We start from the raw sequence: 13,270 nt of genomic DNA on the forward strand, positions 1-13,270 counted from the left end.
CACAAAGGCAAGAAACAGGAGGCCCTATACCCGCTCACTGGGGAGAATCCTGATATGCACCCTTCACCCTACAGTGCTCCGGAATGTGCCTGAACTTCCATCAGTAAAAGGTACTGAAGTGAACTGTGTGTTTGCCCATCCTTCTTAAGACCCAGCTGGGTCCCCTCTGTCCTGCATCCCTACATCCACGATGCCCTGAGGCCTAGCTCCACCTGTGGGAAGCTATACCACCCAAGCTGCCTTAACACCGGCCTCAGTGGGCTGCCGCAGTGCTGGTGATCCTCACCAGACACCACAGGTGGCGTCACAAACTTTCACATAATTATCCACCCTTTTAAAGAGAGGCCCAGGGTACGGGCCCGGGAGCCGACTACCGCGACATCCCCCAAAACCAACAACAAGGCCCGGGCGCCGAGTCCTCCCCATCCCCTGGGCGCGTCACATATACCTGGGTATTCCATTCTGCATTTGTCCTGGGCTAAAATAAATAAGAATACAACATGGTGGATATAGCCGCAACTACAAGAGATTAATTGTATAATGTATCTAATTATGTCTTCTGATCTTTATTATTTGCATCAAGAATGTAATGTAGTGTAAAATGTGTGATACAACATAAATGCCATTATGCACTTGTCACTTTAGAACCATCATATATTAACTTACTTGGCATGTACACCCATGATGCGTAACAGATATAATTGGCTCTCTGTTTTAGCACAATTGCACTTTATATTTATGTTGTCAAGTGGTAATTGTATTTGACATGTATAATGATACTGTTCCCCATATACAGTTGGCCTCTTATTTTAGCATATCTGCACCTTATTTCTTTCTTCCAACTTGCAATCAGAAGTAGCAAGTCCTTACACATCTGTGATAGGAGAGATTGAATGACACAAGATAGCAAATTACCATTAGAACAGTCAGCTACAAAGTGGTGTGCATGTGTCCTCCCGGCTGTCACTCGCTGCGCCCTGCCCTCTATCTGCGATGTCCTGCCGCACTTGCGTGGTTGCAGCCTGGCGCCGTCTGCGCCACGTGACTGCGACAGGCTGTGATGGGTGGCTGGATGGCTGCAACTGCGGGGTGGGAACACGCAAGCACCCAGTGCTTTAATCCCATTGGACTATTCAGATCACATGATCGGAAGGTCCTAGCAGACTTAAGGAAACCAAAAATACATTTTGGCAACACCCCCTGAGGAAGCACACGAGCAAAAGCGTGTGTTCAAAAAAAGCATATAACAGCTGCATCTAACTGATACCCGATGGGCCCGTACTAGCCCATATACTGGGTTTCAATACTGCTTGACTTCATTAGTTATGTTTGTATGTATGTACTTAAATATGCAATGTTTTAATATTATTGAATAAAGTGCTATTTTTTAATTCTCTCAACTCAGTGTCCTCCATATTGACAAAATGTAAAAGGGTCCAAACCCTCCCTGATGGTATTGATATTGAACTCTAGATACTCCTGCACCATCCTCTCCAGTCGTTCACCATGTGTCAGACTTGTACTCTGTTGTGCTGGTGCACGAGCTGGTGCAAAAAATGTGTGAAAGGACTACCAGAAATTGCTTCTTCCACTTACTCTGCTGCTGCTGCTAATGTTTTGGCATTGACGAACTGAAAGACTACAGCACACTGTGTGCCTCAGTGTTATCTTGGGGAAAACCTCTATTAAAGTTGCTTAAAAGCTTGTTTCGATACTCCAACATAAGCGGGTCCCTTTCCAGGGCGGGAAGCATCTGTCAAAATTGACTCTTATAACGTGGATCTAACAGAGTGGCCACCCAGTAGTCAGCATTATTTTGAATCCTAACTATACAGGGATCATGTTGCAGATAGTGCATCAAGAAGGCACTCATATGTCGGGCTCTTCCAGGAGGTCCAAAGCCAGGCTTTATTGTGGGCTGCGTAACACTGATGCTTGTTTCCTCCATCCCCTCCTGCCAACCACGTTCAAATGTGAGGGGATGATTTTTCTCTTCATACTCTGACAGCTGCTCTCCCAGCACCTCTTCCTCCTCCATTAGTTCCTCAGCTCTTGCACCTTCACTAACAGTTACCTGGTATCACCAAAGCCCCTCGAACGCTGTAATCCACAGTCTAGAAATTTGAGACATTGGTATCCCTTTCGCATCCTCCTCTTCTTCTGGGGCCACCACCTCCTGCCGCAGGTTATTCAAAGTTTGCTCCAGCATGTATATGACCGGAATAGTGATGCTGATGACGGCATCGTCAGCACTAACCAGTTTAGTAGCCATTTCAAAACCGTGCACAAGAGTGCAGAGGTCGTTAATCTGTTCCCACTCCGCAAACGTGATATGCCCCAAGTCCGTACTGCGTTGCCCCCAAGCTATATGTCATGACATACTGCGACAGAGCTCGTTGCTGCTGGCACAGTCGCTGCAACATGTGCAGAGTGGAATTCCACCACGTCGGCACATCGCAGATCAACCTGTTAACTGGCACTGACAAAGACCTCTATATCGATGTAAGTCGATGACATGAGGGGTGCGAACGGCGGAAGTGAGCACACAGCTTCCGTACTTTGTGAAGCAGCTTATCCAGGCCAGGATAGTTGCGGAGAAATCGCTGTACCAACAGGTTGAGGACGTGAGCCATGCAAGGCACTTGTGCGAGCTTGCCTCGACCTAGGGCCGCTAACAGGTTTGCACCGTTATCGCACACGGTCTTCCCTGACTCTAGGTTCAGCGGAGACAGCCATTGCTCAAACTGAGCCTGAAGAGCTGCCCACAACTCTTCATCTGTATGACTGCGATCTCCAAGGCATATTAATTTGAAGACTGCCTGATTAGTGTGAGCCCTGACTGCGCAGTATGGAGGTGGTGTGTATTCGCTCCACACCCTTGGAATGCGTGTTAAGGCAGAGATTGAGTGCACAGGTGGGGGCCCTAGAGGAGGTGGAGGACGCAGAAGCAGCGGAGGAAGTGGGAAATACAGAGGTTTCTTCTGCAAGTCTTAGGGATTCCAAGATTTGTGGAGCAGCCCCTTCCCCGCCTGCCTTCACAGCCACCAGAATCATCTAGTGCCCAGTCAGTGAGATGTAATGCCCTTGGCCATGCTTACTCGTCCAGGTGTCTGTGGTGAAATGCACCCTGGCACACGTAGATTTAGACAAGGAACGGGTGATGTTGTCTGCGACATGCTGGTGTAGCGCAGGCACAGCTTTCTTAGAGAATTAATGGCTACTGGGCAACTGGTACTGGGGGACCGTGATGGCCACCAGTTTTCGGAAACCGTCTGTATCTACCAGGCAGAAAGGCAGCATTTCCGTGGCCAACAGATTGGAAATGGTGGAGTTCAACCTCTTAGCTTTGTCATGCGTAGGATGAAACAATCTTTTACGTGACCACAACTGCGAGACCGAGGGCTGGCTAAGGTGCTGAGAGAGGGTGAAGTATGATGAACCGGAAAAACTGGTGGAGCGTGAGTGAGGTGCAGATGTTACGGTGGATTCAGTAACATGCGGTGTGCTCGGTGAAACAAACACAGCAGGCGTGTCCGCTTCCATTACAGCTGACGGACTGTCATTCAGCCTGACTGGAGCGGGTAAAGAACCGGAGTTTCTGCGATGGGAGACCTCCGTGACAATACTTGGCACGGTAACAGAGGAGGAGGAAGAAGCAGCGGATGCGTTTGATGGGGCAGCTGATAGTTGTTGAGGTGCGCTGGTCCGCATTTCAGCACGGTAAGATTCCCAGTGTAAAGAATGTTGTTTGAGCATGTGAACGTTCTTGCCTGTAGTAGTCAGATGATTGCAGTTTTTCCCTCTACTGAGTTTTTTATCACAATGTTTGCAGATATCGTGAGTTGGCTCATGCTTTGCAGTGACAAAAAAGGCCCATGCTAGGCAACCCTTGCTGACCCTGCGAGCTGCAGACCCATGACCGCTGCTGGCCACAGGTTGTGGCTAAGGATGCAATGCTCCTCGTGCTTGAATCACTCCGTGTCTGCGCCATAGGGCAAAATGTAACTTCCTCGTCTTCCTCCTCCACCTCCTCAGATGAGCTACTTGGCTGCGTGACTCTGGGTTCACACCAAATAGGATCTTCAACCTCGTCATCATCCAATATGTTATCCCATTCTTCGCCCTCAGAGTGACCCCTCTCCTCTTGTTGCCCTGACAGCACAGTACAGTCCGCATGAGCCTCAGGTATCTGAGTCTCATCGGGATCACCTCCCTCCCCTGCGGTTAACGTTTGGTGACAAGGGTCATGAACATGGTCGGACCCTACTTCGTCCTGCCCCGAATCCAAGCTAAAAAAAATTTGGGCATCGGTGCAGATGCTTTCCTCCCTTTGACTCTGTGACTGTTTGGAGTACACTTCTGATGCGCATGGTGTAGAATGGGTGAAGAGTTCTACAGACTCGCCCATCTGTGGTTCACTACAGTCAGTTGGGCAGTTGTGACGCAGGAGGAAGCATGGGTAATTGGGGTGCCACCTCTGTGGACTGTACTGTGTGTGATGTTGAGGTGGAGGAAGAAGAGGAGAGGGCATTGGAAGCAGAGCTTGCCATCCACTGGAGCACCTGCTCTTTCTGGGCCTTATCAACAAGGCGTATTGCTGTGCAGCTGCCAAAGGAACAGAGTGCAGTAGGCTGTCCACTAACATAAGGTGTCAGTTGTCTTTGGATAGGACCTGTTTATGTTGGTTCACTAGTGCTTTCACTAACATTACCACGTACCCCACGTACACCTTGAACACCAAGCCTATTCCCCCTTCCACCATGCCATCTCTTTCTCACACTCATGTTGGTCAGATACAGTGGTAGGAGAACGCAATTAACTGAAGAAAAATATGTTTTTTTTCCTGTGCAATAGCTCAGCACATACCTGAATTTCAGCAACACTAAATGACAAGGTAAGATATTGCCTGCCGTATAACGTTACTAACAGACAAAATAAATTTGTTAGTGTGCATGGAGCCGATAAAACCTACGAGATATTCTCCAAACAATTTTAAACTGAGATGTCCCCTGCTGTATTAATTTAGGAACAGAAGAAATTTTTTTTTAATGTGGATGAGGCCAGTATGACATAGAATACATGCTCCAAAATATTTCAAACTCAGATCTAGCCAGCTATATCACTTTACTCAGAGCAAAAAATATTTTTGGGTTACTCTGCATAAGCTCTGCGTCCAGCTGACTTTGACCGTCACTGACGTAGTATCTGGCTTATAGTACTGTATGACTTTTGGCACAGGAAAAAATATTTTATGGACTGGGCGTAGCAAGAGAAAAAATTTATTTTTTTACTCTGAAACCACCTGAAGTTCAACTCCACTAAAATAGTATCTGACACTAAAAAAAACACAGCTTTCAATATCACAATAGCAACAGAAAAAAAAAACAGATTTTGTGCTCTGCAATAAGAAGCTCTGCAGACTGTGCAGAACACAATTTCAACCCCACTAAAGGAAAAGGTGCACTACGCTTGTGACGCGCCCCCTGGGCCAGTGCAGTAGGGGATACCCGGAGCCGGATCTCGATGGGGGTAGTAGTCCTTGTGGCGGTGACCCGGTCTGTGCCCAGGGTGTCAAACTAAGTGGCAGTCTATGGCAGTAGATGTTTAACTTGATTGTCGACTACGCCACCCGTTGAGTGCGGCTTTGAAGCCGCCGCTGCAGAGCAGTCCACTGAGGCCGGTGGTATATGTGCAGCAGTGATGGCATAACCCCCAACGGGAGGGGTATGGCCTCAGGGCAGCAGGTGTAGATGATGGGGGTTGTGATGATGCAGAAAGAAGATTCAGAGTCAGGAGATGCAGTTCAGGGTTTTTACTTACTGGTGTTCTTTTGGTCACTCTGGCCTTGAGTGACCACCCGAGCCGTGCTGCGTCCACCAGGTCCTGGACTCGGCCAACCCCCAGGCAATTCCGGAGCGTGGTCCTGAGCTCCTTTCTGACTCTCCCTTCCTCTGGCCGTTCCCACCAGGGTTCCACTTTTGGCCGGCTCCCTCGGGTCTCTTAGTGGTCAAGCCTCCTCTGGGCTCCCTGACCCTATGCTCGGTGTGCCTTTCTAGTGGATTTGGTGAGGGTCGTGGCAGATCCTGACCACGACCTCCGGTTCCTGGCTAAGGTTGGTTTTGGCCTCTGCCAGCTTGGGATCCGGTACCCTTGTCCGCCAACCCTTCACCCTTTTGTCTTTATTCTGGGATCTTGGGGTTCCCTTCTTGTCTCCTCTCTGGGTCCTTCTTTTCTCCTCTCTCCCACTGCAGGCTCTGCTCTGGAGCTGGGCCCAGCCGGAGCCACAGCTCCCTGTCAGCCCTCCTGGCTGAGCTCCTCTGCTCTGCTTCTCAGGCTAAAAAGACCCTGTCCTAAGATGGTGCCCACCATATATACTCCCTCTATGTGTGAGCCCAGGTGACTAGCACCCAATGAGCTCCTAGCTTTACCCAGACTACTCCCCCTATCTGCCCCTACACTACTGGGATGTTCCACCCCCCTCCCACTCCAGCCAGGGACAGACGCTGTCGTACCTGCACATATACTGGTGGGAGTACCGTTGATCTGTCCCCCGGAAATGGGATGTATGTAGTGCATGCAGCCTACTGAGCTCAGTTCCACACTCCATCCTTACCCGGGAGTGGAATACCACACCTCTGGAGTGAGGTGCAATACCCCTGTAGCAGCCGAATCCTCAGGGTGCTACATTCCCCCCTGGTAAATCACAGCATGTCCTCGGGCTGTAAAAGAGCAAAAACATAAAACATACAATTTTTTTTCCAAAACATCATAAACATATAAAACACTATATATATATCAGCAGCATAATACTCTTCATATAAAACATTTTTGACCTCTGGCCACTTGTGCAAATTGTGACCAGGTAAGTGCCACAGTCTCTGGTAGAAAAAAAACAGTTTCCTATAAAACCGGTAGGGGGCACTTTAGGAAGCGCAACTATATACAAGGGATATGGCCGCTCTCAGTCCTCGGCCAGTGGGATTAGGGATGGCTGCTCACAGTCCTCAGCCTGTGGGGAGATGGGACACACTGGATCAGTTCACTGGTCCCAACGGGGACTATAATGGTAACAGTTATTGTACCTTCACGGGTAACTATTTTACAGTTCCATTTACCGTACTTTAGTAGCGGCGTCCTCCTGATGCTTCCTCCCTGTATTCTTCAGACCCGTCCGGGTCCTCTTGAGTGAACCCGATGAGGTCTCCTCCTGCGGGGTCCCACTCAAACTGCGCCTCCTCTAACGAGAGCGGGGTCATCTTGACGGGCGCCGGAGCCGGGATCAGGGGCTCATCCAGAGGTCTTTCTTTCCGGAGTCGGGGATGGTGGAACTCCGGTGGCCACACAAAGGGCTGCCCATCCGGGCAAGTGTGCTGGGCAAACAAGTCCTCACCCAGGTGCGGCACAGTGGAAGTTGAGGGCGCGGTGGTGGCGGCGCCCGGGTTCACCAGGCCTTGCGACCAGGCCTGGGGCACCCTGAATGTAAAGGGCACCGTGAAGACGGCGGCGCCCGGGGTTACCTGGCCCAGTGACCAGGCCGGTGGCTCAATGGAGGTAGAGGGCGCTGTTGGCACTGCGGCGCCCGGGGGCACTCGGCCTTGCGACCAGGCCGGTGGCGTCTCCTGCTTGGCCGTGCTCTGGATCGAGGCGCGTGACGTCACAGGGGGCGTGGCCGCGGCTCCGGCCGCTTGAGGCCTAGCTTGGAGCGATGACGCAGCGGCTACGGGAACGGTGAGTGGGGCTTCGGGCTCTGCGACGGGGAGCTGGGGCAGGTTTACGGCTTCTGGGCACGGGATATTGTCGTCCCCATTACCTGCCTTCATCTCTTCAGCTCTCTCCGCGGCGTCGTCTCCGGCCGTCGTCCCTCCTTCGCCGTCCTCAGAGGTGGACTTGCTCCTCGCTGCGGGTGGCATGCTTCGCTGGCAGGCTCCAGCCTGCAGGGCCATCTCTCGGGTCCACTCCGCCAGTGTTTCTCGCTGCACCCGGGCCATCCTTCGTGCGAGGCCCTCCAGCGCGGTCTGTGCACGCTCCCGATCTCCGGGGAGCTGCGCCAGGATGTCCAGCAGGCCTTCTGGAGTTGTCGCTTGCAACAGGCTCCTGACCACTGGGTCGGTGCTGCCTGCCTCTCCCTCCATCTCCGGGTACGGCTCCTCCAGACTCCTCTCCAGACTCCTCCAGGCTGCTCCCATCTTCTCTCTTTTGTTCTGTCTCCGCCCACATTGAGGGCGGTCCTGGGGCAACTTGGTGATTAACAGCTCCAGGGGCAGACCCCCCACGCTGATGGACATCTCAATCATTGCAGTCTCTGCTGGTGGGGGCGGTCTTCGTTTTTGGCGCCATTCTTGGTCCTGGCCCACGATGGGAGGTGGCCTCTTGCCACCCTCTGGCACGCCCATAATGGCGTCCGCTCTGCCAGGGCGGGAAATCTTCTGAAATTGCGGGAACCGCTTCCCAGTGGCGGGAAACTCTGTGGATGGCGGGAAAAGACCGCAGACGGCGGACAAATGGCGGGAAACGATCCGAGATGGCGTCCGATGGCGGGGACCCTCCGGAATTGGCGGGAGACTTCTTTTTGAGGTAAATGTGAACTTTTCTTCAGGCACGCAGTACCCGGTGGTTGCGGGCACGTTATCCTGCCGACTACGCCAAAAGTTGACGCGCCCCCTGGGCCAGTGCAGTAGGGGATACCCGGAGCCGGATCTCGATGGGGGTAGTAGTCCTTGTGGCGGTGACCCGGTCCGTGCCCAGGGTGTCAAACTAAGTGGCAGTCTATGGCAGTAGATGTTTAACTTGATTGTCGACTACGCCACCCGTTGAGTGCGGCTTTGAAGCCGCCGCTGCAGAGCAGTCCACTGAGGCCGGTGGTATATGTGCAGCAGTGATGGTATAACCCCCAACGGGAGGGGTATGGCCTCAGGGCAGCAGGTGTAGATGATGGGGGTTGTGATGATGCAGAAAGAAGATTCAGAGTCAGGAGATGCAGTTCAGGGTTTTTACTTACTGGTGTTCTTTTGGTCACTCTGGCCTTGAGTGACCACCCGAGCCGTGCTGCGTCCACCAGGTCCTGGACTCGGCCAACCCCCAGGCAATTCCGGAGCGTGGTCCTGAGCTCCTTTCTGACTCTCCCTTCCTCTGGCCGTTCCCACCAGGGTTCCACTTTTGGCCGGCTCCCTCGGGTCTCTTAGTGGTCAAGCCTCCTCTGGGCTCCCTGACCCTATGCTCGGTGTGCCTTTCTAGTGGATTTGGTGAGGGTCGTGGCAGATCCTGACCACGACCTCCGGTTCCTGGCTAAGGTTGGTTTTGGCCTCTGCCAGCTTGGGATCCGGTACCCTTGTCCGCCAACCCTTCACCCTTTTGTCTTTATTCTGGGATCTTGGGGTTCCCTTCTTGTCTCCTCTCTGGGTCCTTCTTTTCTCCTCTCTCCCACTGCAGGCTCTGCTCTGGAGCTGGGCCCAGCCGGAGCCACAGCTCCCTGTCAGCCCTCCTGGCTGAGCTCCTCTGCTCTGCTTCTCAGGCTAAAAAGACCCTGTCCTAAGATGGTGCCCACCATATATACTCCCTCTATGTGTGAGCCCAGGTGACTAGCACCCAATGAGCTCCTAGCTTTACCCAGACTACTCCCCCTATCTGCCCCTACACTACTGGGATGTTCCACCCCCTCCCACTCCAGCCAGGGACAGACACTGTCGTACCTGCACATATACTGGTGGGAGTACCGTTGATCTGTCCCCCGGAAATGGGATGTATGTAGTGCATGCAGCCTACTGAGCTCAGTTCCACACTCCATCCTTACCCGGGAGTGGAATACCACACCTCTGTAGTGAGGTGCAATACCCCTGTAGCAGCCGAATCCTCAGGGTGCTACACTTGCTTGATCACATTAGCAAGTGCAAAAAAAGATTCAAGGTATACTGAGACATGGAGCCCTATACCAGCGGTGCACAGCACTATTGTATGGCATGGGCCCTCTGTTTCTGTCAGAATCTCAGTACTTGCACAAGAACACCAAAAATGTGCTGTACCAGCGTTTGCAGAGGTACACAGGCCTGGAATTATCTACACTATCTGACTACCACAGAAGCGCCCATCTATCTAGCTAATATCTCTCATTACACAGGAGAACAATGAGCTGCGTCTGTCTCCAGCAGTGACATGGATATAATGGTGCTGAGGGAACATGGCCGCTTTTTATATTGCGAGGACATGTGATTTCTGCAGCCAATTGCAGAAGCTCTTATGTCTAGACAGTGTAGATGCTTCCTGCGCTATGATTGGCTGGCCGCGCTTTCCTCAGTTAAAGTTACCGCCTACAGGAAAAAAAAAACAAAAAAACAGTGCGCCGCTGATCTGACCTGTTCTAAACTCTCCACAGCCCCCACACTCACCTGGCACATGTCACTGCTCATCATACACTTGCACTATGCTAACAAAACTGTTCAAAATGCTGTAGTTGCCCTGCATTCTCAGTCCCACGCAAATTTGTTGAACTTTTCCGATTTTAAGAAAATTTGTTCGTCTTTGTGATCACGAATCCGAATGTGCCATATTCGTGCCGAATTTGAAACTTTCGAACATTCGCCAAACAAATTCGCTCAACACTAGTCATGAAAAACCCCCCTGATCATGATACTGTACATGAGGTGGAGAGCATGATGACTGGTATCAGTATGTAAATAGTCTGGGACCTGAAAAAGTTCTCAGGACTGTCTTTTGTATAAGCCTATTGAAGCATACCAATGGTATGTGATCGGAATGATCCACGGAGAATCGACTTTGAGTCAAATTTCCTGACATTTTCAGGTCCCCAACAAGTCAAGCCGTTTGCGATTCAACTATCACTGCAAGTATAAAATATGAAGACCAGCTAAGCAGCACCATTTTATGCTTTTAAAGTGTAGGGATAGGAGGTCAGAGCGCAGCTCATTCTACATAGGAACGGAAAAAGGCTAAAACTAGATTGTGTTGTACTAGTGCCATACTGCTGAAACACATTGAAAATGGGAGCAGTAGTCAGTTTGTGAATAATAAGAGTCACGTGAGATAGTCAGTGAGACTGTGAGTTCATTGATCTGTGATATACTGCAGTAACAGCAACTGAATAACATTTTTTAAATTTTCATACACAGCAATTGTAAACCAGGAGGGCAGTTTAATACCCTACGTCCTAATTTTGCTACTAAAGAAGAATCCTGAAACTTAGACTTGTGTGTCACAGGCAGGGAAGACTTTTTTTTTTAAATACAAATCACAAATCTTCCGAATGTAGAAATTTAAAATCAACAGTCTACCTCACAATGTATTGGTGTTATTCACATTTTCATTATTTTTGCTCACTTCATTGTTGTAATAGTCCAATATTAGACCTTTACACGCCACTCGAATGCAGCTGTTGGTACCCTTCGTTTTCACTTAGCCTGATACGTTAAGATCACTTTGACATTATTAAGGCTGTGTTTGAATTAAAAAGCTTAAAAGGGATTCAGCACTGTCTTTAGAGATTTTAGGAGGTCTTCACCTATTTTCAGGGATGTTGATCATCTCTAATAAATATGTCATTATGCCATTATATTGTAAAAAGAAAACAAAAATGTTAATTCATGTCTCTATATGATAAAAAATGTAGGTATTGCTAAAAAAATTTTTTATTAAAAAAAATCTATTTTTTAAATAAAATAGATTTTATTAAAATAATAATAAAAAAAACACGCACATATATTCTAACATAAACTCCACATATTTGATATCCCATATACAATATATATTTACTTAATATAGGACAGAGTTGAACAATATAAAAAAATAAACAAAAAGCACGGTAGCACCTAAGGATAGGTTATCAATATTAATATCCTAAGGCCAGATAACCCCTTTAAGCATACTACTTAATGTGACCCTTCCTTTTTCCTTTATTTTTTCGTGTCTTTTTCTTTTCTTTACTCCCTCTGTCATTCTATTTCTTTCATTTTTCCCGTTTACTAGGATGATTTTGTTCACACCCTTGTTAAGCGTCTGGCAAACTCCTCTTTGTATTTTCCTTATTCATGTTTCACTCCTATCATTTTTAGCATTCTCCTAAATATATACTGTTAGATACAGATCAATACCTCTGTGTAGATTTGACAGGATGATAATGTGCTGACTTTACCTTGCTGTTACTTATTAACATGGTTTCTCACTTAGTTTGATAAAAGTTTGGTTTCTGTAAAACAAAATACATTTGCAAAATGGGTCGCCTTCTGCTGAGCTTTACTTTGCTAATTTATGGCTTATCCCCAATAAACGGCGACTTTGTGATTGAAGGAATAAGAAATATACAGGTTTGTATATACAATGTGTTGTATAATTGATTGGTTATATTTAAGAAAATACTATTATATATTGACCATTAGGTTAAGGCATTTCCTGCACATCATATTGGATTAATTTTAGCCCATTCCTCCCTACAAAACAGCTTCAACTGTATTCTGTTAGTAGGTCTTTTTCCATGAACTGCTCGCATCAGGTCCTTCCACAACATTTCTATAGGAATAAGGTCAGAGCTATGACTTAGACATTCCAAAACTTTACTTTTATTCTTCTTTAACCATTATTTTGGAGAACAACTTGTGTGCTTTGAGTCATTGCCTTGCTGTCTGACCAACGTTCCCTTGAGATTCAGCTCATGGACAGATGTCCTGACATTATACTTTAGAATTTACTGGTATAATTGAGAAATCATTGCATCAGTGATGGCTGCCAACCTTGACCAGATACAGCAAAAACAGGTCCAACAATGATATTACCACCACTGTGTTTCACAGATGGTATGATGTTTTTATGTTGTATTCGAGTATTTGATGTTTCAGATTTTTTGTATCATTTCTGCACCTATTAGGTAAAATTAAATTAAGCTGTTTTGATACTTCCTAGTATATGGCTTTGACAAAAGTTTATTGATAGATTTCATGGGTTTTTAGTGTATTTTCACAGCAGCCATACAAATTTAAAAATTAGCACGAAATAAAAAGGTCCATATCTTTGAAACCATATGGCCTATTTAAAAAAAAGAGAGAAAAAAATAGTCAGGGAAGCAGCAGGAATAAAATAAGGCCAAAAACTGGATACTTTTGACCTGGAGATAGGTTCTCAATACTTTCATCTCTTTCCTTTGTTCATCACTTTGCCAGGGATTTATCTTTTGCAATGTAGTAGCTTCTTATATCTAAACCTTAATAAATAATAATATTAATAATAATAAATATCTTTAAATATAAAAGCAGGACAATAAGTTCAG

General features: G+C 48.0%; 1 protein-coding gene across 10 annotated transcripts in view; it reads left to right on the forward strand.

The window, feature by feature from the left end:
- The first annotated feature begins 12,169 nt into the window (after nt 1–12,169).
- Nucleotides 12,170–13,270, forward strand: part of LOC141157339 (inter-alpha-trypsin inhibitor heavy chain H3-like) — a 148,748-nt gene continuing 147,647 nt past the window's right edge. For all 10 annotated transcript variants that reach the window (XM_073644449.1, XM_073644450.1, XM_073644451.1 and 7 more), the window contains exon 1: nt 12,170–12,314. In XM_073644449.1, the coding sequence (XP_073500550.1) occupies nt 12,222–12,314 (93 nt within the window). In that variant the 5' untranslated portion in view covers nt 12,170–12,221. The remainder of the gene's footprint in view (nt 12,315–13,270) is intronic.

Source organism: Phyllobates terribilis, unplaced genomic scaffold, assembly GCF_046119375.1.
Source record: "Phyllobates terribilis strain yellow unplaced genomic scaffold, ASM4611937v1 Scaffold_8__6_contigs__length_399053987, whole genome shotgun sequence".
Taxonomy (NCBI): domain Eukaryota; kingdom Metazoa; phylum Chordata; class Amphibia; order Anura; family Dendrobatidae; genus Phyllobates; species Phyllobates terribilis.